This window comes from Phoxinus phoxinus (genome assembly GCF_949152265.1).
Source record: "Phoxinus phoxinus genome assembly, chromosome: 13".
NCBI classification, from domain to species: domain Eukaryota; kingdom Metazoa; phylum Chordata; class Actinopteri; order Cypriniformes; family Leuciscidae; genus Phoxinus; species Phoxinus phoxinus.
The window spans coordinates 3463503-3489392 of record NC_136888.1 but is presented as its reverse complement, the minus strand read 5'-3'; the positions used below and the strand labels follow the sequence as shown (position 1 = coordinate 3489392).

The following is a 25890-nucleotide window of genomic DNA, read 5'->3' as shown; positions in this document are numbered from 1 at the left end:
TACTGCACATACTGAATATGAATATAATCGTTCAATTCTCAGTGCATTTTTTTTTTATATTATGAAAAATGTTCCCGGCTCCGTGGCATATTTTTGATTACCACAAAAAATAATGTCATCCCTCAGTTTGTGCTTGATAGGTCACTTATATTAGTGTAATACTATTATTAAAATATTTGTCATACAAGTGTAATTAAGTATTACACATAATATTGGAGTTATTTGAGTCTCTTTCGCACGGATAAGAAAAAAAGCAAGGCTGTCGCGACGGGGTTAATGTTCTGGTTATTTTATTTCAGTGTACAGATTAATTTTGCACGAGGCACACAGTTAAAGTTTACTTCATTCAACTGAACACTTTTTCCATCCATGCACAGGGTTCCCACACCTTGGTTAACTTCAAAGTCAAGGACTTTCCAGGTCCAATACCCTCAAATTCAAGGACTTAATGTGGGGACACACTTCAAGTGAGAGCAAAGTTACATCGTAAGATACATTGTTAGTTTTTTATGCGTCAAGCACAACTATGCAAAAAAGCTTCTTTTTTTGCAGTTATTTTTGGCCATATGACAGAGATCTGATATTTTATTTGTCGTATTTCTGTTTTGCATAAAACTGAAGAATATTCGGTACATCCTATACTCCATTCTAAAATTATCTGATATTAAATTTTGCATGAAAGGTTGAGGAACCATCGTAGTAGTTGCGAAAACGCTTAACGGGAAACACTTAACGTAACGCGTAAATGCGTGTAACTAACGTAAATCAGCTAGTGTGCATAGGCCACGAAGTGTTGGTGAAATAACATTAGCGGACTTCAGGGAATGATATGGAAATTTTTTCCAGAAAACTTCTTGCACAAAATAATTTCAAGCATTTTCAAGGACCTGTAGCTAAGTACCGTATTTTCCAGACTATAAGTCATACTTTTTTTCATAGTTTGGCTGATCCTGCGACTTATAATCAGGTGCGACTTATATATAAAAATGTATTTATACTGACTGAGATGAACCAAGAGAAAACATTACCGTCTACAGCCGCGAGAGGGCGCTCAAGTTGGCGGAGTTGTTCAGAAGCGACACCGAGGAAGAACTCAATATATTCAGTGTTGTGGGATGAGATCGGGAGCTTGGTGAACTTGCTTACCGGTAACTTGTTGGACTCGCTGGCTAATGTTAGTTTAGTCTATTCAGCCTCAGGTATATGTTCTGTGTGCTGTTGTGCAGCTGAATAACTGTTAATGTGTTACGCTAACATGCCGGACACCTTCAGCTGTTGTTCTGTAATAATAGAATAAATAAATTTCTAAATAAATGCGACTTATAGTCCAGTGCGACTTATACTCCGGAGCGACTTATAGCAAAGAGTATAGAAAAACAAGAGGCGAAACTCTGATGCTTTCTGGGTACCAGCCACTAGGTGGCGCGGCCGCCATTTTGGGGTGAAGATTCCAACTGGAGTTACTGGACAACAGCACAGATAACAGTTACCGTAACAGTTACACATAAACAAACAGAATGACAACGAAGTCCAAGTGGAATAAAAGAAAGCAGTGCTCGGCAATAAACTGCAAAAACTATCAGTGCAGTACAAATCTTGCCTTTCATCGGTTTCCCAAAGACCCTGACAGGTAAATTTGGCCTTTATGGCATGCAACTTATATATTGGTATTAATTCAGTATTTGAAATGCTAATACTTGAACTTCAAAGAATGTCAAACCAAACTGAAGGTTTTGTGGGGAAAAGAAGACTTGTCTAAGTCTGTGAAATAAACTGTTAAACGGGATTTGATGATCACTAGTCTAGTGATTGTACGTTATTATATGTTGTCATCATTCAGTTAGGATTTGATCTTTAATGTACTTTTTATATATATAAAGCAGCTGATATTGCCATAGCGACAGCAAGAAGCTAGTGGATAGTGATGGGAAGTCCGGCTCTTTTCAAAGAATCGGCTCTTAGAGCTGGCTCCTTCGCGAACGACATCACTAGTAGTGGACTGCCGAGTCTCTTTCACCCCAAAATGGCGGAAACGTAGGGCTGCTGCTGGGCGCTGGTGTTGCAATGGAACGTTCTATTGGCTTTCACTTCTTGTCAATATACGTTCTTTGCTTATAGTCCGGAAAATACGGTATATCTGCCATAAGTGTATTACCATAATAGCATTTTTTTTTACAAACTGAGGAACGACTGGAAATGATTATCTGTGGTAACTGACGGCATGCCACAGGTGTGCTGTACTGGACCAAAGCATTCCTTTACTGTACAAAGTTAAGTACTACTAATTTTGCACATTTCTAAATTCATCCAGTTTTGATCGGTGTTCATTATGAAGGGTGAGTGAAGAACGAGTCTGTACTCAGAGCTGCTCTTGTGCACAGGTGTCTAAAGCTGATCCCCATAGGAAAGCAAACAAAGGGGGACTAGAGCATCATGCCGAAATACAGGACTGTTCACATTAACAGGAAGTCCTTCACACTGATGGGATCTATAGATTGGTGTGAAGTGAATGTCCCTGGATCAATCTCATCGGTGTAAGTGAGGGCATCCAGAGGACAGAGGGGCCATAAAGCCAGCCTTGAGTTTTCTGACAGACACACATGTATCAAATTTGAGCCTTCAAAATGACATTTCATAATCACATATATCATAACAATAACAAGGCGATAAAAGATTTTACATTTTTGAACCAAACATTAATAGAGGTGAACCTAATATATTATATAGACTCATTACATGCAAAGTGAGATATTTCAAGCCTTTATTTGTTATAATTTTGATGATGCCGTACAGCTTATGAAAACCCCAAATTCAAAATTAGAATATTGAGAAAAGGTTTTCATAATCTGTAAGCCATAATCATCAGAATTATAACAAATAAAGGCTTAAAATATCTCACTTTACATGTAATGAGTCTATATAATATATTAGTTTTAAGCTAAATTACTGACATAAATGAAATCCACTGTTTTATGGATTTATTAAAATATAACTTAAAATAAAAAATTTAAGTTGCTATTATAGAAAAAAAAAATTTTAACAGTAATCGACTATATTTTGGTCCAATGGCTGATGCAGATGGTAATATCTAGAGAGGAGAAAGGCTAATATAATGCCAATATATAATAAATACATATATGGCAATACAATATGACAAAAATAATCACAACAGAAAACATAATATACACAAAATTTACAATAATAATAAAAAAAAATGACACAAAGTGCAACAAACTAATTGTGTTCCTGTGCCAAAGCAGTGACAATAATCTTAAAAAAGGCCAAGAATCGGCTGAATAATTGACTTACTCGCTGGGTCTCGTGTGGCACTATTGTAAGAGGATCAACATATTTGTGTTTGAAGACTCATGAACTAACCGTTTCCCAGAGAAAACTCAACGAAAGCATGAAGTGCTACTCTACTGACCTACATACACAACATAAGCCCATTACGGAGCCAGGAGCCGAACTAAAGGTACTCAGGGGTCCGAATAAAGATCAAATGATATAAGCATGGCTGTCGAGGGCCTCATGAATTATGGAATAGATGATATTGTAAAGAAAAACATCCTCTGAACATAACATGTTGCATTATATGTGCAGCGTAACAGGAGAAGTGCGCATTAGAGCAGGACCAATTTAACGGAGGGATTACGAAGCCAACTAAGGCTAAGCGGGCTCGTGTCAAAAGGCAGCCGGTCGGGATTTTTAAGCGTCGAAAGGTTTTCTACATGTATTTTAAAGGTTATGATTCGCTCTATCCGGGGTTCCACCCAAGCTGGAATTTCATTTCTGTGAACAAGCAGAATATCTTTAAAAAAATTATAATTTGCAGATAAAAGGAGCGTTTGTTCAAGAGAACAAAATCGTCACTTCCAGAAAGTTCAAGTTCAATGTTCTTTTTTTTTTGTTCACTATAATTAATTACATGCGGCTTATAGAACAAAGACAAAACAGTCGCAAAAATCTCATATTTGCATAAAATTAGGGACAGAGCGACAGCATGTCTGGCAGCTGGGAGGTAATTGTAGTCTTCGAAGTCACATGACTTGTTTAGGCAAAATCACATTACTTTTTTTTTTTTGAGTCACATCAAATAATTGATTTGGTAAACATGTTTCCATTGTAATGAATGTTCGTGTATTTCTTTAAACCGAATGACTGTAATCTGATCTAAAATGAGGCAGTTTGCAGCATATCAAACGGACAGGATTAGTTTTTAGGATAATTGTCTGTAAATTAATTGGTCGACGTCTGTAATGTTAATCATCAATTAATGCAGGATGAGCGATATATAGGATATATTGTCAAGACGGGTGTGTCTACTATACACTGCCGACAAAGGTAATTGACCTAACACAACATATATTTCTGTATGTGTAATTATGAAAAAATGATTAGGAATATTCCATTAATAATGTTATACAAGCCTGCAGTGCTATTTTGCATGGTCATATATCATGCTTTAAGCTACACACGCAAGAGTCAACGTGAAAAATGTGTGAAGCATGGCTTTATTTTCTCACGTTAATTATTAGTGGTGTTTGATCAAACTAAAGCCTCAAGGAATGATTCCTCAAATAATGTCGAGTCGGCATGAAACGAGAACTGCAATCGCCTTTTCTCTGGTATTGTGACGCATTTCCGGTTTAAACGGCATCAAATCAAAAAATATATATCAAGGGTGGGAGTGGGACTTGATTTTGTCTATCAGAAATGTATTAATTTATTGTCATTAGCTAATTGCTGAGATCTTATATGAGTGACAGGTTGCTGGAAGAGAGGGATTGTTGTCCCTGTGAACACAAATCATTTCTTATAATCATCAATCATGGATTATTCTTTCTACAGCAATATTCCATAAAAAAATAACAATTGTCAATTTTAACTTCATTGTGATAAAACAAAGATTATTGGAATACATTTTACAAGAAAATACTATTTATGTTACTATTAAATATTATTTAATTCAATGTGTTACTTGCCATTTCTTTGTAATTATGTGTGAAATTTACCAGAATTTTCTGAGTGAAACTAAATCCTACTTTGTCATTTTTCACAATTGAAAGAACGGTTGACACACTGTACGTATCCAAAACATTGCTTTGAGTGTTTTGGAAACATCAGATTCTAAGAATAGTAACACAATAAGGAAATACAGCAGGGAAAATAGGAAAAGTGGGCACTTTCAAGGAACATGAGAGCCAAAAAGTACACTTCAACACTCTTATGAAACTACAACTAATGGGAGGGTTTCTACTGAGCAAAAGGCGGAAAAGGAGAATGAGCATCTACAAGGAGTAAAAACGGAGGGCTGTAGTACCTTGACATCGCTTTCGCTTGTGACATTTAGCACTCGTCTGATATCCGCTCCATTTGAATAGAAAGGGGAGGTAGAATGGGGGGAAGTGGGAGAGAACTAACAAACCAAAAACAGTCAATGGTCACGTTATTGGCAATGACACCTCTCCATCACCCTACACAATATCAGCAGAACACACAAACTAGGAGTTTGAATAAAAAACAACTACCAGACTGTGTTGTACTGTATACACTCTCAGAGAAAAAAGGTACAAAAGCTGTCACTGTAGAGGTACACCTTTATACCTAAAGAGTGCATAATAGTCCCTCAAAGGTACACATTGGTACCAAAAGTGTACATATTGGTACCAAAAGTGTACATATTGGTACCAAAAGTGTACATATTAATACAAAAAGTGTACATATTAGTACCAAAAATTTACATATTGGTACCAACGGTGTACATAGTACCAAAAGTGTACATATTAGTACCAACGGTGTACATAGTACCAAAAGTGTACATATTAGTCCAAACGTGTACATATTGGTACCAAAAGTGTACATATTAGTACATATTAGTCCAAAAGTGTACAGTCCAAAAGTGTACATATTGGTACCAAAAGTGTACATATTAGTACCAAAAGTGTACATATTAGTACCAAAAGTGTACATATTAGTACCAAAAGTGTACATATTAGTACCAAAAATGTACATATTGGTACCAACGGTGTACATAGTACCAAAAGTGTACATATTAGTACCAACGGTGTACACTGTACATAGTACCAAAAGTGTACATATTAGTCCAAACGTGTACATATTAGTACCAAAAATGTACATATTGGTACCAACGGTGTACATAGTACCAAAAGTGTACATATTAGTCCAAACGTGTACATATTAGTACCAAAAATGTACATATTAGTACATATTAGTCCAAAAGTGTACATATTAGTACCAAAAGTGTACATATTAGTACCAAGTGTACATATTGGTACCAACGGTGTACATAGTACCAAAAGTGTACATATTAGTACCAACGGTGTACATAGTACCAAAAGTGTACATATTAGTCCAAACGTGTACATATTAGTACCAAAAATGTACATATTGGTACCAAAAGTGTACATATTAGTACATATTAGTCCAAAAGTGTACAGTCCAAAAGTGTACATATTAGTCCAAACGTGTACATATTAGTACCAAAAATTTACATATTGGTACCAAAAGTGTACATATTAGTACATATTAGTCCAAAAGTGTACAGTCCAAAAGTGTACATATTAGTACCAAAAATGTACATATTGGTACCAAAAGTGTACATATTAGTACATATTAGTCCAAAAGTGTACATATTAGTACCAAAAATTTACATATTAGTCCAAAAGTGTACATATTAGTCCAAAAGTGTACATATTAGTACCAAAAATGTACATATTAGTACCAAAAATGTACATATTGGTACCAAAAGTGTACATATTAGTACATATTAGTCCAAAACTTTACATATTATTAGTACCAAAAATGTACATATTGGTACCAACGGTGTACATATATGTACCAAAAGTGTACATATTAGTACATATTAGTCCAAAACTTTACATATTATTAGTACCAAAAATGTACATATTGGTACCAATGGTGTACATATTAGTACCAAAAGTGTACATATTAGTACCTAAATGCTACATTTTAAACCCTTCTGAAGGGTGTTCTCTTCTGTGCCAGTGACAGCTTTTGTACCTTTTTTTCTGAGAGTGTAATATTCAGCTCAAAATACAAGTAATACCATCATATTGTGTTGTTATTCCAACAGCACAGCCACTTAAGCAAAGTTTCACATGAAAATCCTTCTTCTCACTTGCGCTGAGTCTTTTATAGGGGTCTTTCTAAAGGATTTTAATGTGAAAGCATGTGATATAACCCAGGACACATTTCTCATATCATCAAGGTCTCAAAACAATAAATGTTGCTAAAGTAAAGACGGTGAAAAGTGAAAACACATAATTTACATGACAGCAGACAAAGTGATTTAAAGTTTGCATAATCTCGAACATGAAATATATTAACAATTGGTCTTTTATCAATGCAGTGTTTAAGGGAGCTGTTGTTTTTGATGCTTCAACCATTTACAAGCTCAACATATGCTATGATACTCGAATATTGCTATATTAATCTTATTTGGTCATATTCCAATTATGCATCCATTGTGTAAACGTTAACAACTACCTAAAGTAGATTAAGCCACTGTGTGACATGAAGAAGACTGAACAAGTTGATTAAATGACTTGCTAAATATGCAGTGAAAAAAATGGCAAGGAGAATATCTCCAGTATTTTCATAAAAGAATATATCAGAAAAATGTGCTGATATTATATATAAACTTCCAACAGCTGTGGAGCATGTCAAACTTTTAATATAATAAAAGCATAACTAAAACACAGAACGTAATCAGAAAATGATGTGCATGTAAACATGGTCTATTTCTAAATGATTCAATAAATCAGATGCTATTTTATAGAGAGCAATCACTCCTCTGCGAGGCTGTATTATATGCATTATCCTTCGCTCCCTTTATTTCTTATAGACAAACTAATGTGGAGCTTTTCTCTACATTTTCATTAAACTCAAGCACTCATTCCTCTCTGATCAGATTTATCTCCACTGACCGGTCATGAAGGTCAACAGTTTTTAGCAGTCTGCATTTTAAAAAAGGAGATTTATTACACTATAATGTCTCGAACACAAGAAGTGTGGCATATAAGAGAAAGATGTGTTGTGCATTTGCATTTCTAGTGTGTTTTAACAAGAACTGGAGTAGGCCATGTCAGAAAAGAAAATGAAGACTCGAAAATATTTACCCATTCAAACTTGTTTTTATTCAGTTTGGGTGAAAATATATGGTGTTTTATATTTTTTAAAAACAACTAGTCAGAATATACGTATACGCTTTCTTTTAGTTTATGTAAAATCAAACCCGAGTGTACGTTTTTTATTTTTTTTATGTAAACATATCGAAGTATGATTAAGAAACAAGATCAGAGCTGTTTTTGTTGTTCTTTATCATACTTTTTCATTAACATGCAATTGTTGTACACCTCCCCATCTTAAACTTCAAGACTACCAAGTTTATTAATGACCAACTTCTAAAAACAAATGTATAGCTGTGCCACTGTACAAACGCTTCCAGTCCCTGCAGCGGCAGTGACGATCCAGTTACGCCGCCGCGCCGCGCCGCTTGTGTTTAATGTCTCGAACACAAGAAGTGTGGCATTGAAGAGAAAGACGTGTGGCATATAATGAAAAAAGTTTTGCATATTATAATTCTTTGAATGTTAAAACACTTTCTCATATCTCATGCAGAGTCAATTATATAAGTAAGCTTCTGGCAGATTGACTTTTTGAAGATTGTAAACACTTTGATGGTTTTGAAAACTGAACCACAGGAAAATGTGTGTCATGTGTGATCAAAAGTGTGACACTTGGGAGAGATGAAACTGCTGTTTGGAATGAAAATAGGGGTGTGCGATATTACGATTTTTGATCGTGGACGATTAAAATTTCTCCACGATCTACTTTTGAAGACAATATCGTAGGATCGTCCATTTTATCAATTTGCATTTCTGGCGCCTCCGTCTCAACATACTGTACAGCGCGACGTATATCCTCATGAAATGCAGAGGAACGGGACACTGTAGTTCATAAAAATGTATTATTTGCATGTGCTTTAAAGCCTTGCCGGTTAAACATGTCATTCGCTGCTGATGCGCTGTTCTAACGAGCGCTTTTCTGAGCGCAATAACGTTACACCCGCCGACGCGCATGCACTAAAAAGCCTGTCTAACAGCGCCCGTTACTGAACTAAGTTATCTTTCGAGTCTTATTGCGCTAATACTGTCAAATACACACAAGGTTTACATAAACAAAGTTGGTTATGTCTAAAGTGAAAGAACAATAGAAAAAATGAAGAAAAAATCTGCTTGTCAAATGCGTGTAGACTCGTTGCGCGCAGATCTTAAAGTGACAGCAGCCCTAATAGTAAACATGCTGCCGCTTGTCCTTAAAGGGACAGTTACCCAAAAATAAAAATTCTGTCATTATTTACTCACTCTCTAATGTTGTTCCAAACCTGTATTAATTTATTACTTGTGCTGAACACAAAAGAAGATATTTTGAGGAGTGTGGCTAACCGGGCGGTTGCTGGTCCCCATTGACTACCATAGTATAGGAAAAAACTATTATGGAAGACAGTGGGGTACATCCACTGTTTGGTTACCCACATTCCTCCAAATAACTTTTATTTTCAACAGAAGAGGGAGACTTATTCGGGTTTAAAGCGGCTTGAGAGAATAAAAATTTTTGGGAGAACTATCCCTGTTAATAAAACAACAAAATACAAAGAGCATCTCACTCACTCTTGACTGAGAACTTTAATAGTAGCTTTAATAAGAATCAATGTAAAATTTATACAGTGAAGTCGATGTTGTGTTTTATTTTCATATTTGTTCATTTAATTACTTTCTTCAATGCTGTTAAATAAACCTACAGCTGAAAAAATAAAACACTGTTTATTTAATTTGTATATTAAGTTGTGTATGTGTATCTTTGTTCTTAATTTTTAATAACAAAGACAATGACAAATATTTTTTATCTTCGCCACTTTGGCCTAAATGTCTGCCATTCTTTTTTATTTTATATTTTGTTACCTAAGGCTTTGTTTTTAAAATAGGGACATTAGTTTGGCTGTGATGCTCAGTCAATTGCAAAATAGTAAAACCAACATGAAAAGGAATCGTGATAAAATCGTGAATCGTGATTTTCCTGGAAAAAATTGTGATATGATATTTTTGCCATATCGCCCACCCCTAACTGAAAATAAAATAAGCTACAGCTGAAAGATGTGATTTAGACTGGGAACAACAGAGGTCCCAGTACAGAACCCTGTGGGACTCCATGATTAGAGATGCACCGATTACAATTTTCTAGGCCGATTCCGATTTCCGATTTCTCATTGAGTTTGAGCTGCCGATACCGACTTTAGCCGATTCCGATTTAATTTTTTCTAACCACTTTACAGCACACACAAATATTTAATTTAATTTTTTTCTTTAACCCTTTCACACGCAAGTTTAAAATATTCTAACTGACCCCCCCAGAGTGAGTTTTTTCAAGGCGACGGTTATTTTAGAACGTTCCCTTTAATGTTTCCATGGCGACCCGTCACGTGATACACCGCAGACACAATAACACTGTATGACAGATGTGTCACTTTTACTTTTTTATTCAAATGTTCACAAACTTGCTTACCATGTCATCGACTTTCTCCGATTCTCAAACACGTATAAGTGAGTGTGTTTGGACGTTTAAAAACCTTTATAATCTTGATCTATAACGTGAGATGGGCGCCGCAATCCTGTCAGTTGGATTTACAGCACGTGAATTCATCGGTTTCTCCTGAAATAAATGCAAGAAAGTGGCCGGTGAACTGTGAGAAGAATAGAATAAACTTTATAGTTACTTCAACTATGTTAGTCTGATATGAATAACACACGTCGGCAAATTATATTTGAATAGATTGTTATTGCTGCTTCCACAGACATCAGTGTGTATTTTACAAACTCCAAAGGTATTGTTTTACTCGTGCTTATGTGTATTTAAATGTCTGAAACCTAAAATAAACATTATGAGGTTGAAAACACTGCAGAGTTGTGATGTATGACAGCACTGAACGCGTCCGACTCTGACTCAGCGCCAGCCAACGCGCGAAAGCACAGTTTGAATCTGGCAGTCATGCGCCGTCACTGAACATGTGGCACGTACTCTCAGGGGCACAGATATAAAAAGTCCATATATGAGACCGTACCGCTCAAAAGGTTAATCATGCGGCGCCCGAGTGCATTTGACCGGCATAAAATCGGCATATGTCAGACTGACCGGCCGGCAGAGGTGGACAGTAACAAAGTACATTTACTTAAGTACACTTTTTGAGTATCTGTACTTTACTTGAGTATTATTTTTTCTGGAAACTTTTACTTTAACTTCACTACATTTGAAAGACAAATATCGTACTTTTTACTCCACTACAGTTCTGTCGAGGGCCTTGAGTAGACAGTAGTAACGTCAGGGATGATTTTGGTTGTAAATGAAAGTCTGGTTGACGTCAGGACTCGACTGATGTTGGTTTCTGGCGTCAACCGATTTTCAACCACAAAACAACGTCTGTCCAACGTTGGAGATTAACGTCAATCTGACATTGGATTCTGACATCAACCTGATTTTAATTTTCAACATTGGGTTTGCTCTTCTAAATGCAAATTTTGTCATTGTTTTGGAGCACAGCTTATAGATAACACTAACAGTAAGCCTAACATGTTCATACTAAAAGCCAAACAACTGGGAACAGCCATTTGTGTGTCCGAAACCATTGTGGACGTTATTGAGTGACTTATTTAATCCCACGACTGGAACTGTGTTATAGAAATAAATGTGATATTGATATGAGGGTCGGCAGGCATATATTCAGAGGCATAAGGTACTGTAAATTGACTATTACATGCAACAATAATAAAACAATGCATTGACATTTACTTTTATACTTACATTTTTTTTTTTTAAGTGTACTTCTGTACTTTTACCCAAGTAAAAATCGGTCTTTACAACTTTTACTTGGATAATATTTGACCAGTAGTGTATGTACTTCTACTCAAGTAAGGAAGTTGTGTACTTTGTCCACCTCTGCCGGCCGGTCGCCGGTCATGGCCGATCACGTGAAAATCGGCCGTCACCCCAGCCGATCATTCAGTGCATCTCTATCCATGATGACTGGTGAAAATCAGATTTACAGCTTATTCAATAAAACCTGCTATCCTGGTAGGACAAAAACTGTAAAAGTGCAGCTGAGAGATTTGCACAGACTGAATGGAGCAGAATAGGCAAGTTTTTCTTGTTCTTTACTTGTATTTAAAAGCTAGATTCCAGTGGGCATTCTTGTGACTCAATGTTTAAACACACATAGGATGTAATTGTGCATGACCTACATTCATCTCCTCGTGAGGACTCTTAAGTTCCCTACAAGACAGTGCAAATAAAATGTCACAATGACTCAGTGGCACTTTTACAGATTTTCTTCTTTTTGCAAAAAAGTAATTTGAGGACGTTCTCAGTATCCTCTCTTCAGCTTCACGGCCTTCTGTCTCTGACAGTCTAGAGCAGGGAAAGGCAACTCCGGTCCTGGAGGGCCACTGTCCTGCAGAGGTTACCTTCAACCCTAATTAAACACACCTGAACAAGGCAATCAATGTGTTCAGGATTACTAGATAGATACAGGCAGGTGAGTTGTTATCAGGGCTGAAGCTAAACTCTGCAGGACAGTGGCCCTCCAGGACCGGAGTTGCCTATCCCTGGTCTAGAGCATTTGTGCAAATTCTCCTTTATCCTCAAGTTGACTTTTGTCTCATTGAAAATCTCTAAAGACCCAGTCGTGTTTGAACTCCATTATCCTATTCAACTTATTTTGCAACGATTCATTAGCATCACCATGATGGGCACTCAATTGTGGGCTGCTTTTTTTTTTCTAACTCTATCTAGATCATTGCTCCCATTCACTTTTCAAAGCTAAATGACAATAAATGTACCGTATTTTTTTCATAGTTTGGCTGGTCCTGCGACTTATAGTCAGGTGCGACTTAAATATAAAAATTAATTCATACTGACTGAGATGAACCAAGAGAAAACATTACCGTCTACAGCCGCGAGAGGGCGCTCTAGTTAGCGGAGTTGTTCAGAAGCGACACCGAGGAAGAACTCAATGTATCCAGTGTTGTGGAGTGAGATCGGGAGCTTGGTGAACTTGCTTACCGGTAACTTGTTGGACTCGCTGGCTAATGTTAATTTAACCAATTCAGCCTCCCAGGTATATGTTCTGTGTGCTATTGTGCAGCTGAATAACTTTACTTTCCAGATTAAATGTCTGTTCTTGGTCTTGGATTTTGTGAAATAAATGCGACTTATATATGTTTTTTTCCTCTTCATGACGCATTTTTTGACTGATGCGACTTATATTCTGGAGTGACTTAGTCCAGAAAATGCGGTAATGTAAATAGTGGTTGACCGATATATATCGCCAAGGCCGATATTTGGCATTTTTTGAATATCGGCATCGGCCAATACGTTTTTCTGATTGGCCGATGTGTTGGAAGCGGCACTTTTATTTTGACTGCGCTCTGGACTTTTATTTTGACGGGCGGCTCTGAGAACACCAGCGTTTACTTTTATATTATTTGTAACAGAAAAGGCAAACAATCAGGCTAAAATACTTTCTCATTACCGTCAACATTCAGCAAATGCGCATCTACATCATTTAAACAAATCTCTGAATTTAATAAACATTTAATTTCACAAACCTTGCAATTTAATTGAATGCAGCTGTGATATCTTGTGAAGTGTGCATTTGTAGCCTGTGTTACTGCGAGTGACGGTCGGTCCGTGCGAAGTGAGTGAATGCGAACAGAGGACGCGATCGAAAAACTTTAAATCTAAAAATAAAAATAAATAAATCCTTCATTTTAAAATACGCTGCGCTATATCACATTGCCCACTGTGTCATATTCATATCGTTTTCACTGTGTGCTGTATGTAAAATTAGCGTTACCTTGTCTTTATTTGAAAAAATATGATTACCAGTGTGCACGAAATTACCAGATTACTGAGTGCCCCGTTTATTTACTTCCTTTTTATTCACGTATTCATATATTTTTAAACAATTACTTTATTTGGGAAAAAAGTATAAGCATGTTTATTTTAAAGATTTGTTTTCTAATTAATTTAGAATTTATTAAATATAGATTCAAATAAATATAAAAGTATATATATAAAAATATCGGCTTTATATCGGCCACTCTAAGATATCAGCATCGGCCATCAAAAAACGGTCATACGGTCTAAATGTTACTATATGTAAATATATATTTTTTAAAAAGAAAGATCTTAATTGGGAGCACTATGCCATCTTGTCAATGTTCAACCCAGAAGTTTAACTACTACAGACATTATTATAGAACATTTTAACATTCGAACAAATTGATTCAGCATTTCTTCAGTCAGAAGTTATTTAAATGCATAATGAATTCATAATTCATAGCACCCATATGATATTTGTAATTCATTTAATTGTTTTTTACGCTGAAGTGTAATGTAACATTATACAGTTTTTTTAACTATCTAGTTTTATGCATTCTAGTGTTTTATGTGTGAGTTTTTTAACATTATTTCACTCAGAAACACACAGAGTGTATGACGGCTTCGGCACCATTAAGTAGAAAAGGGGGTTGTGTTTTTATGGATCGAACTGAAAACGTAAATAAATAAATAAATAAATAAAATAAAAGTGTAAAATGCCTTTGATGTAAATGTTATCATGTTTTAGAAATTGCATGACGATCCTTTCACAGTCACGAACGCTATAACATACACACACCGTCACACACAAACAGTCATTTTTCAACAGACACCCACAATAAGGGCAGGTGTGACGTTGTCACAAACAAATCTTTTGCTGATGGATTCTTCATTTGCTTTTCAAATACTTCTAAGCTAACACACAGCCTCACACACAGGAGGAATGCTCTCTCTGTACAATGAACCTCTATTGACCAATTTCCAGCCAAATGATGTGCTAGTAGTGCATTCGCTCACCATCTTTTCTGTCCACAGTATGGGCCAGCGCGTCAGTCTCAAAAGCGTCCTGTACCTGTTGTCCCCGGAAACATGTCAGGTGTTCCTTCTCTATGAGCTCGCTCTCGTCCTCCTCTACAGGCGTCCATGTGCCGTCAATGAACCACTGGCCTCTCATGACAGGGATGCAATCCTGTTCTACAAGGTGGGAGACACAAAATAATGACAGAACAGTGAAGAACAAAACAAAACAAAAATTCAACAATCAAACATGCATTAACCTTGGGTAAATTGTATTTTAAAGGGGCCACTTTTTCATCTTTAGTTAGTGTGTAATGTTGCTGTTTGAGCATAAAGGTTACAAAGCTCAAAGTTCAATGCAAAGGGTGACATTTGATTTAACACGATTCATAAGAACTACAAAGAATGGCTTGTTTGGACAACAAAACGTGGACAAGGCCTGGTTGAGCTCATTAGAGAAGACCGTGTCAGAGAGACACCGTTTTATCCACAACGTTTCTTAAACTCATTTGTTTGTCCTTCCGAAGGCTGACGAACTTACAGTGGTTAAAGCGAATTTTAAACACTGTTCCTGAACATTATAACCCCAACGTTTATCTGTGTGCTGCACTTTTTATGGAGAACAGCTTGCTTTCTGTTGCTTTTGTAAGACGGTTCGCCGCTCCTTTGGGAAATTAACCATGGTTTTGTGGAAGATCACAGTTTAGTTTTCCGACAAATATCATGATTACATGGCGGATAACATTGTATCTATAAGAATATTACAAAAACATCATTCCACTCTCAAACGTCCTGTGCTTGAAATCCGTTCTGCATGATCCTCTTGTTTGTTAACATTGTCAGGGTCTGAATCGGGCTCAAATTGTTTTGAAATGGACGCCATCCTTAATATTTGCATCCGAGTAGAGCTTGCGGATATGGAGGGGCGGGACATTTCCCGAACACGCACTAAGCGCTGCCAATCATATCACACCGGTAAAGCTAACCAATCACAGCACATTTTGTATTTTCGGAAGGAGGGGCTTAATCGAAAACAACACGTTTAACCAAACTGGGGAGAGAGGAGCTGTAGTAATGTAAAATATGTGAAAAATAATGTGAATAAAATTGGGATGTGTGATTGATAACAAGCTGAATTTTAATGTCAAAGTGGAGACGATTAGTGAAAAGGGCCAGCAACGTCTATACGGTCTACGGAGACTGTCCAAGGTTAACGTCGATCGATCTTTGATGACTATGTCTTACAAATCTGATATTGAGTCCGTTTTAACATTCGCTGTGTTATGCTGGTATGGCAGTCTTAGTGTGAAGGCAAAGACTGCTTTGGCAAAAATAGTTCATACTAGTAGTAAGATTTTAGGAATTGAGTCACCCCGACCCTACCATCCCGTTTAATCACCAGGTAGTTAGAAAAGCCCAATCCGAGTTAGTTTTGGGTTAGTTTCCGAGTTTCAGTTTTTACCCTGAGGATCTCGGTTGAGATGTCCCTCTGTTAGGAGGAGTAACAGGTACAAACATTCATTTATTCCTACTTCTATTTCTGTTTAATTCGGGCACGGGGGGAGTAGGTGGAGGTAGGCAGTTGTTCGGGCCTGTCGTTGTTTTGTGTAGTTTATTATGTAATTTGTAATGTATTGTAAATTGTCTTTTTTGTATGCTGGTCTTGCTGTCCTTCGGGGACAAACAAATAAAGAAATAAACAATCAAGCATGAATACATTCTAGTACACTCCCAAAACAAAATCAAGACTTCGTAAAAGGGCATAATCGCACCCCTTTAATAATGACTTTATAAAACACAGATTATTGGAGCATGCTTATACTATTTTAGTCTTTCTACTTCAAAAAATCATGATGAATTCAATGTGTTACTTGCCATTTCTTTGTTATTATGTCAAATTTACTCGCTACCTAGACATTTTTTTTTAAAGTAAATCATACACCACTTTTTTTTCAGTACATGTTTGTAAAAGATTTACACACTAAATGACTGGCAACACACACACACACCTCACCAGACAGACTGAGATGCGAATACAGTTCATCATTATGCAGAAGAGGTCCTTATTTTCTGTGAGTTTATGTTAAAGTATTCCACAAAATGTCCACTACGTTACTTCACTCTCACGAACATGATGTTTTTTTACATTAATCATTTGTTTTTTTGTTAGTGGTTTAAAACGACTTCATCCAGAAGGAAGAATTCGTATGGGTATGTTGTATTTATTTGCGTACATTGTTTGCAATGTTGAGAATTTTCAATAAAAATTCTTTGAATTCTCAAAGAAAAAATGAAAGAGATCTTACTTCACACCTGACGTGAACAAAACTCCAGGCGTCACCGACACCAACGAATATTAATAATTCAGTGGACAGGGCAGGTAATGATGCGAATGTTTTCAAGCATTCAAGCTTAGAAGGGTTCACTAACACTAGAAGGGCCAAAGGACTCTTAAAGGAATAGTTCACTTTGAAATTAAATGTTGGTATGTTTTATCTTACCTGAAGTGCATCCAAGATGTAGGTTTGTCTCCGCAGTAGTTTCAATTTTGATATTTTAAGGTCAAACCGTTCTTGTCTGTCAGTCATATAATGCACATTGATGGCCTAAGACACGAAACAAGCGGTTTGTGTGATGAAACGAACAGTATTTATATCGTTTTTATCTCTTTTACACAACCACGTTGCATTACATTTTTTTTACACGGTTTAAACATCCCGGATAAGCGCAAACTAGTACCATTTCTATTAACCGTCCTACAATCTCTGTTCTGTGCTTAGGCTCTGGTGTAAACAATGAGTGACGTACACGCGCGCGAGAGAGAGAGAGAGAGAGAGAGAGATCACTTCCGGCGCTTGCGCAGACTCATCAATGTCCATTATATGACTGACAGACAAGAACGGTTTGACCTAAAAATATCAAAATTGAAACTACTGCGGAGACAAAGACGCCTACATCTTGGATGCGCTTCAGGTAAGATAAAACATACCAACATTTAATTTCAAAGTTAACTATCCCTTTAACAGCAGTGTGTGTGTGTGTGTGTGTGTGTGTGTGTGTGTGTGTGTGTTCTTTGTTCTGTCCATTTATAGTCATTTAATGAATCGATTTAATTATGTAACATTTATTAGGTGTCATTTAACCATTTATTAATTTGTATTATTTTACTCAGGCTATTTGTCTGGCTGTTGTAGTGGATTTTATTGTGGTTTCATGAGATATTTCTCTATATGAAAATGTCTCCATTTTAAGATTTTTAGTGTCACAGGATGTTGTGAAAGTGATTTTTTTTAAATTGCTTTTGCTTTGATAATATCACTTGTTGAATTTATGCTGGTCAGACAAAGTCTGAGAATTGAAACGTATGCAAATCAAGATTATTCATTAAACCCTGATTATATTTATCATCACTTCCTCTTCTGCTTTCTTTCACGGCTTCCTCCGTCAACTTCTCATGCTGAGAGAAGACTTTTAGTTAACACAGATTTGGGAACTGATTTTGTATATCAGACAAAACTCTGATTCTAACCCAATTCATTAAAGAAATGAAAAACAGTCCGGTGCTTTACTCAGGAATTAGTCGAATGAGGACTTAAAGTCAGGATTGGGGATTAAAGACCATTAATATTCAATAATATTATCGATTTAACTAAAGCCAAAGGATTCTTAATAGTAAACTGTGTGTGTGTTTATTTTCTTTGTTTTGTTTGATTTATTTATAGTCATTTAATTACTCCATTTAATCATGTAACTACTTATTATGTGTCATTTAACCATTTATTAATTTTCCTGGCTCTTGCAGTCGAATGAACACTAAAAGTCAGGACTAGGGATTAGACCATTAATAGTATCGATGTAACTGCACTGACACTATTGGATGCGGATTGAGCTGAATAATAATAACACTATTATTAGTCTTCTGCAGAGCTATTGAATTGGTTTCATAATTGATGCATTTAACAATACCGGTTCATTAATGCTGCTTTGAAACAATCTGCACTGTATAGTTACAGAAATAAACGTGACTTGCAACTTTTGACATTGTTAAATCCTTTGTTTCTTCTTTTTGATGTAAAATAAATTGTGTTTATGTCTATTTTCTATTGATTAGGTTTTTTTTTTTTTACCCTTTACACTCATTAGCAGGGGGGGGGGGGTATATTTTGTCTTATATTGAACGGACTACTCAATAAAAACAATTGCTCCCAAAAAAAAATATATATATGTGACTTGCATCCATCAACGTGCAATACTTACGATTCCAGTACACCGGATAGCACTCTTTATTCCTCACATCCACTTCATAGAGCCCTCCTCTCACACACACCGCTTCTACGCTGACGTCCACACCGTCATGTCCCTCGTCTCCACGGGTCTCCAGCGACGGGTCTCCCAGACCATCATCTTCCAGAAGCTCCTCTCCGCCACGGTTTGAACCCCTTTCCGGGCTTCGCTCGCAGAAGCTGCGGTACATGACTTCTATCCTGAGAGAGTCGTGTCCCATGAAGGGCTTCCATGTCTTTTTGTCCTCTTTGTAAAACCACCTGACTTCCTCCGGTCCCAGTTCGGTGACCACCTCGAACCGGCGTCTGGAGGAGCTGGACCGTTTCCGGATGTCGAGCAGGCGGCTCTTTTCCTGGTAGTCTGAGGCAGGGCTTGTGCAGTAACTCGTGTTGGTGGTGGTGGTGTGGAAGAAGCTGGCGACTGAGGTTGTGCTCAGGTCCAGGTGGCCCGTGGGAAGGATGTCCGAAGCAGGACTGTTGAGTCTCAGCGTCATTCCGTCCCGTGGTGAAGTGTGTGTGCTCCTGTCTGGCTGCAATGTGTGCATCCCTCTCCCAATGGATTCATCATAGAGCCTGATGAAGTCATCGCTCCAGTCTCTATTGCCAAAAGACAGTTTATTGGCAGGATTGTTAATAAACCGCGTCTTCTTAGTAACACTGCTCATAACTCCGTGCTTGTGGAGGGGCTGTCCCAATCGGAGCTGACCTCAGGGTCATGTCCTCGTATTAAAACCTGACACTATTATTTAACAACTAAATGACATGCTATTAAGCTGGTTCTCTCAGAGTTATGAACAAACGTTCTTCCAGTGACGTTAATAGAACGTTCGTTCAAAGTTACCAGGGCTTCTCAGAATGTTAACACCAAAACATTGTTTACACGTCATAATAGAACGTTCAGATAACATTCACATGTAGCATTCGCATGATCAAATAGAACGTTCGCATAAACACGAGGACACGTTTTAAAAACCTTGTCGTTTGGGAACGACGTTTTCAGATCGTTAGCAAACCGATCTCAGAATGTGTTTTGTGTTAGCTGGTATATAGGCTAGCTTACCTGGCAATAAGACGTCTCAGCACCGTAAAAAGTAAACTTACCCCGTTTAAACGCACATTAAACTCGTGCTATTTAGCGGTTTTAAAGCGACTAGGGACTATATGAAGAACCGGTCTGATGGACCGCACTGATTCCTGCGCTGTACCGGATTGTGCTCGTGCAAACCTGCCGTCAACCGGAGCGCGTCATTTCACAGAATCACGCTCTTCCGCTCTGTTTATCCATAAATCAGTCCGTGTCACAAATAGAAACATAAGCCTGTGCAGTATTCCAGTCATGCTGAGGGTGGAGGGGAATACACTGACCTGCTGGCACACTGACAAGTGCGGGATGTGCGATCTTACGTCACAGCCCCCGCGTACTGCGTGAGCGGTCACGTGTGAGCGCATCCCGCACTTGTTGTTGTTACACCGGGCAACCAACCAACCAGGAGGAAGACTGTTCACCTGCCGGAGCGCGCACGTACTCGTGAACGCGCTGGAGGCTGCACGTGTTCAGTGGATTGTTTTGAATTAAAATTAATTAGGTTAAAATCAAATGTAATGTGTTATAAACATATATTTTGCATCTAAAAATCAAGACCTGTAGTTTTTTTTAAATAGACCCAAGCTGTGATGTGCAGTAAAGAATTATTTTTACAATTATGAAATATTGCATCGTCATAGCCTACTCAGAGATTGATGTTATTAAGGTTAATTGCAAATATCACATCCCTAAACAGAAATTTGAAAAAAACATACCTAAATGTAATTTATTCTTAATTGAGATGGAATCGCTAAAGAAGTCATTGAAGTTAATAAAAAATAATGATATTTTGTTAGCCTTTATGGAAAAATTCTTTACATTGTAATGGCCCCACTAGATTTACTACATTTTATGAATCTTGTATGTATTTAGGAAAAAGGAAAAAAATCTTTTTTATTTATTTTTATTTGTAATTTATTTTTATTTTTTTCTTGTGACTTGTTATTTTGTTTAAAGATACGTGATATCTGTCATCCTGAAGCAATTTTGTTGTACGATGATGATTACTGTATAATTTGATTTTTTTGTTGAAAATAATACAACAACAGAAAATTAAGGTTAATTGCTATTTCTTCGATTTTATTTATTTATTATTAAATAGGCTATTGTTTAAACCTTTGGGTTGCCATCCAGGATCCTTAAATACCAACTTGGTGAACAACAGGAAAACACTTCTCCATTTTGTAACTCCATGTGTAGGCCAGAATGTGTTGTTTTGAATTAAAATTAATTAGGTTAAAATGTAATGTGTTATAAACATATATTTTGAATAAAAAATTCAAGATCTGTAGGTTTTTTTAAATAGATCTAGGCTACATGTTGGCTGTGATGTGCAATAATTATTTAAAATTATGAAATATTACATGTATCATCATGTGGGGGTTGATGTTATTTAGGTTAATTGCTATTTATTCGATTTTTAATTAAATATTGTTTGAACCTTAAACCTTTGGGTTGCCACCCAGGATGCTTTAATTATACCAACATAGGTTTGGTGCATAACAAGAAAACACTTCTCCATTTGTATTTCCATCTACATTTTAATTTGATCAACAACGCATCCACAAAAATGCGTTACACAATCCTACAAGTGACTACAGACAGATAATGAAGAACAAGGAAATGCATTAATGATAGAATTTTGCAGAATTTATTAGAATAGCTCCACTTTGGTTGAATTCACCTTCTTTACTAAGGTAATAACATGAAAAAGGTCCACAAGACGGCGCTGTTGTCTTGCTACTGACATCAACTGAACGTAGATGAGTTCTGTCTTGGGTAGTGTTTATTGATTCCTATGAACAGGTTGGGTTTGAACCTAAATTTAGATTCAAACCAAATTTGACAATACCTTTTAAAGGGACTAAGGGAGTTTATAACAGTATTTATAAATGATTATCCGTGCACATACTTTTTTTTTTAAAATTCATGTTCCTGGTAATCATGAATCAGAGTAACTTCTTGCAGCATCTCTTCTGCTCTCTAATGACGAGGGCGGGGCATCCTGTCACTCACATGAGATCAGCCAATGGCAAACCACAACCATCCAATCAATTCCTACATTTGTTCTTGTTCCAGAAGAATTTCACTCAGATATCCGGCACAATAAGGAAGAAAAGATTGTCGCAACTGCCATTTCATGCCGACTTTATGACTTCATGTAGCCTGGGAAAACCCAGACCCTCTCAGTTGTAACTGAGTAAGGGTCTGGCAAAGCTCCATAGACAATTCATTTCCACAGGGGCGTCACCAACGGACGTCGGAAAGATCTAAAACCAATCAGAGCGATGAATGACATGACGTATGCAGAGCGACTGAGAAACATCTCGAGACTCTCAGCAATTCTCTGTTTGTGTTAACGAAAATGACAATTTTAAATCGCTTGAAACAGACGCGATAGCTGATTCGAACGAGTGATGTTGTGATGTTCCACGGCGGCATCCATGTCTGTAATGTACAAAATCTGCGTCACCGTCTCTGCTCTGTCGTCATCGTGTAAAACGTTTCTGATTGGTGCCGCGATTTCGGCGGATTGGAAATGGGTTTCAATGGGCTCTTTGCCAGACCCACTTGCAGAGCAAATCTAAATTTGCCGGAAGTGGTCTGGGTTTTCCCAGGCTAGACTTCATGCCGACCATTCATCAATTAAAGATGCAGTAAGCAATTTATGAGAAACTGTTGAAAGTGGATAGCGCCACAACAAACTTGAAGCCAATCAGAAGTAGGGGGCGTGTCCACTCATGATGGGGGAGGAGTGGGGGTGGACTGGCCATCTTGCAGACCGGGCATTTTCCTGGTGGGCCGACGTGCTTTCTGGGCCAATACATCTCGTACCTTTTTTTTGTGTGTCTGAACGGCCCAATCGTTTTGTTTTGTTTTGCTTAATTGATGGCTCTGGGGTCTTTGTGCCGGTGTAATGCATTGGTAAAAAAAAGTCAGTATAGGATTTTTTTTTCTGACAGACTGGCCCATGAAACATGTAGATCAGGCCCGTTGATTCTGTTCTTGATTGACACTGGGCTGGCCCAATCACATCTTTAAACACCTCCGCCTCTAGGCTCTGAGCGAGCGTGCGGTGTCAGTGTGTATCTGTCAAAATAGTCTGGAGAGAAATGGAGAAGAAACGCAAGGAATGTGAAGATAAATAGTGTGGGACTCTGTAAATGTGTCAAAATAACAGATATGTTTTCTTCAACAGCTCCAGTGGCAGATGAGAATAGTGAGGAGGATAAGGAGAGAGATGAGTGAGAGTAGAGTCCGCGGTAAGCAAAACTACCTTCAAAACACTTGGCTATAGCCCCATTCGGACGGGATTAACCCTCTGGGGACGGCAAACGCGCCTTTACAAGGGTAGATGGAGTATTGTAATTTTACCACAGGACGGCTGTAATATTAATGGCCAATTCGCACGGGATAAGATATCTCAGTAAAACTAGCAGAAGTGGGAGAGTAACTCGATTTACACACCGCCATCACCCTCCTGTCGTCATGTGCGTAGTAACCTACGTTGGTTTCTGATATCACGGTGCACCAACACATATAACAGGTTACTGTCGTAAGCCCGGTTCTCTGAAACATCGAGTGGAGAGATCCACCTGGGAAGAGCATATATATATATATTTATACACCCAGAAAGGAATGTAAATGGATGCTGGGTGACATGAATGTGCATGGCCTACCGGCCCATTTACCCCTTGTTCTTTTATTTCCAATGGGTAATCGGAAAGAAAAAAGGGGGGTCGCAGGGAAGGGCTTAAGAAGACCCAACCCTTAAAACAGAATGTGCTACCGAGATTCTGGTGGCATCCAGCCGGTAGTAACGCACAAAGGTATGAGGAGGAGCCCAATTGGCAGCAGAACAGATGTCCTGCAGTGACACTCCTCTAAACAAAGCCCAAGAGACGGCTGAGCCTCTCGTAAAAATTAGCTCTGCATGTCCCCTGGGGGCTGCACTCCCTAAGATTCATATGCCAAAGTTATAGCATCCACAAGCCAATGTGAGAGGCGTTGCTTAGATATGGGACTCCCTCTGTGAGGGGGCGCCCATGACATAAAGAGCTGGTCACTCTTCCGGAAAGCAGTGTGGGACTCTGCCATATAAGTCATATAAGTCTGTAAGGCACGGACAGGACACAGAGCATTTAGTCTCTGATCCTCCGTGGAGGAAAAAGGTGGAGGGTGAAAAGCGGACAGCTCTAACACCTCCGATGTGAACGCAGGGAAGCATTTAGGCATGAAAACCGGATTAGGCTTAATGGACACCTTATATCCACTAAGAGAGAATATAATGTACGAGAAATGAACCGAGAGAGCATGTAGCTCACTGACCCTTTTAGCTGACGCCAAGGCCAAGAGCAAAGCCGTCTTGAAAGACAGCAGTTTTAGGGAAATACTTCCCAGAGTATTGCATGGAGACTGAGTTCAACTCCAAGCCCAGGAAAATCACAGTCTGACTGGGTGTAAAATTGCTCTTGTTCACATTCACCCTAAACCCGAGAGATGTGATGTGCGCGAGCACACGGCAGGTGTCCTGCAACACTTTCTCCTTCGATTCTGCTATAATGAGCCAATCGTCTACCGGTGCTGGTCATAAAATTAGAATTTCATCAAAAGTTCATTTATTTCAAGAATTCAACTTAACAGGTGAAACTAATATATTATTTAGACTCATTACATGCAAAGTGAGATATTTCAAGCCTTTATTTGTTATAATTTTGATGATTATGGCTTACTGCTTATGAAACCCACAAAATCAAAATCCCAGAAAATTAGAATATTACATGAAATCACACACTAATTACACAGTAATACCATGGTCATTGAACCAGGTTCTGGTTCTTTTGGCAGTGTGGGCAGGCGCAAATCCTGCTGGAAAATGAAGGAAGCATGAAGTGCTCTGGAAATGTCCTGGTAGATGGCGGCATTGACTCTGGATTTAATAAAGCACAGCGGACCAAAGTCCTCTTTTCTGATGAGAGCAAATTTTGCAACTCGATAGCGCCCATGCCGAGAGACCGCCATATCCTTCACCTCTAGACCCGTAAGAGCGTGATTAAGATGGAGCGGGTCGCTCCAGTAGTGCATCATGTGCTTCGTGCACGCTGGGAGGACGGGAAAGAGTTGTTTCCTTGGACCGGGAGGGGGTCCCAGCACTTTCTCGTCATAAATGTCCCTTTCCTTGTCGGTGGCGCTCTGTGGAGCCGCCCACTCGATGTTGAGGCGAGCGGCCGCTCGCTCACACACTTCCAGGAGGATGGACTGAGGCAAGGCCGCGGGGGGCGTTGGCCTGGGGAACACCAGATGGCGTGTCCTCTGAGACCCCGAGAAGGCCCGCGTCGTCGCCATCACCAGAGTCGTAGAGCGGGAGGTTGCCCGCGAAGATGTCCTTTCCAGGGAACGCAGGATTGGGCTGGTCAGCCCAGACAAGAGAAGTCACGCCCGGGAAGCTCCCGGTAGCGCTTCGTCGTCGTCACCGTGTCCCTCATCGGAGTCAGAAAAGCCGAGCTCGACACACTGGGTCGCGGCAAC

General features: G+C 38.3%; 1 protein-coding gene across 29 annotated transcripts in view; it reads right to left on the bottom strand.

The window, feature by feature from the left end:
• The window catches only part of ddhd1a (DDHD domain containing 1a), a 48809-nt gene extending 28056 nt beyond the window's left edge, over positions 1-20753 (bottom strand). For 3 of the 29 annotated variants that reach the window (XR_013800006.1, XR_013800007.1, XR_013800008.1), the window contains exons 1-3: positions 20643-20708; positions 19252-19874; positions 14995-15171 (exon numbers count right to left, since the gene is read on the bottom strand). Coding sequence is in view for 8 of the 29 variants with exons in the window: in XM_079633059.1 (XP_079489185.1) it covers positions 5324-5419; positions 14995-15171; positions 19252-19942 (964 nt within the window). In the remaining 21 variants the exon portion in view is untranslated. Of the gene's footprint in view, positions 1-5323; positions 5420-14994; positions 15172-19251; positions 20087-20337 lie in introns of those variants that run through there. The other 26 variants (XR_013800013.1, XR_013800014.1, XM_079633060.1 and 23 more) reach the window with 21 other exon arrangements.
• Positions 20754-25890: the final 5137 nt, after the last annotated feature.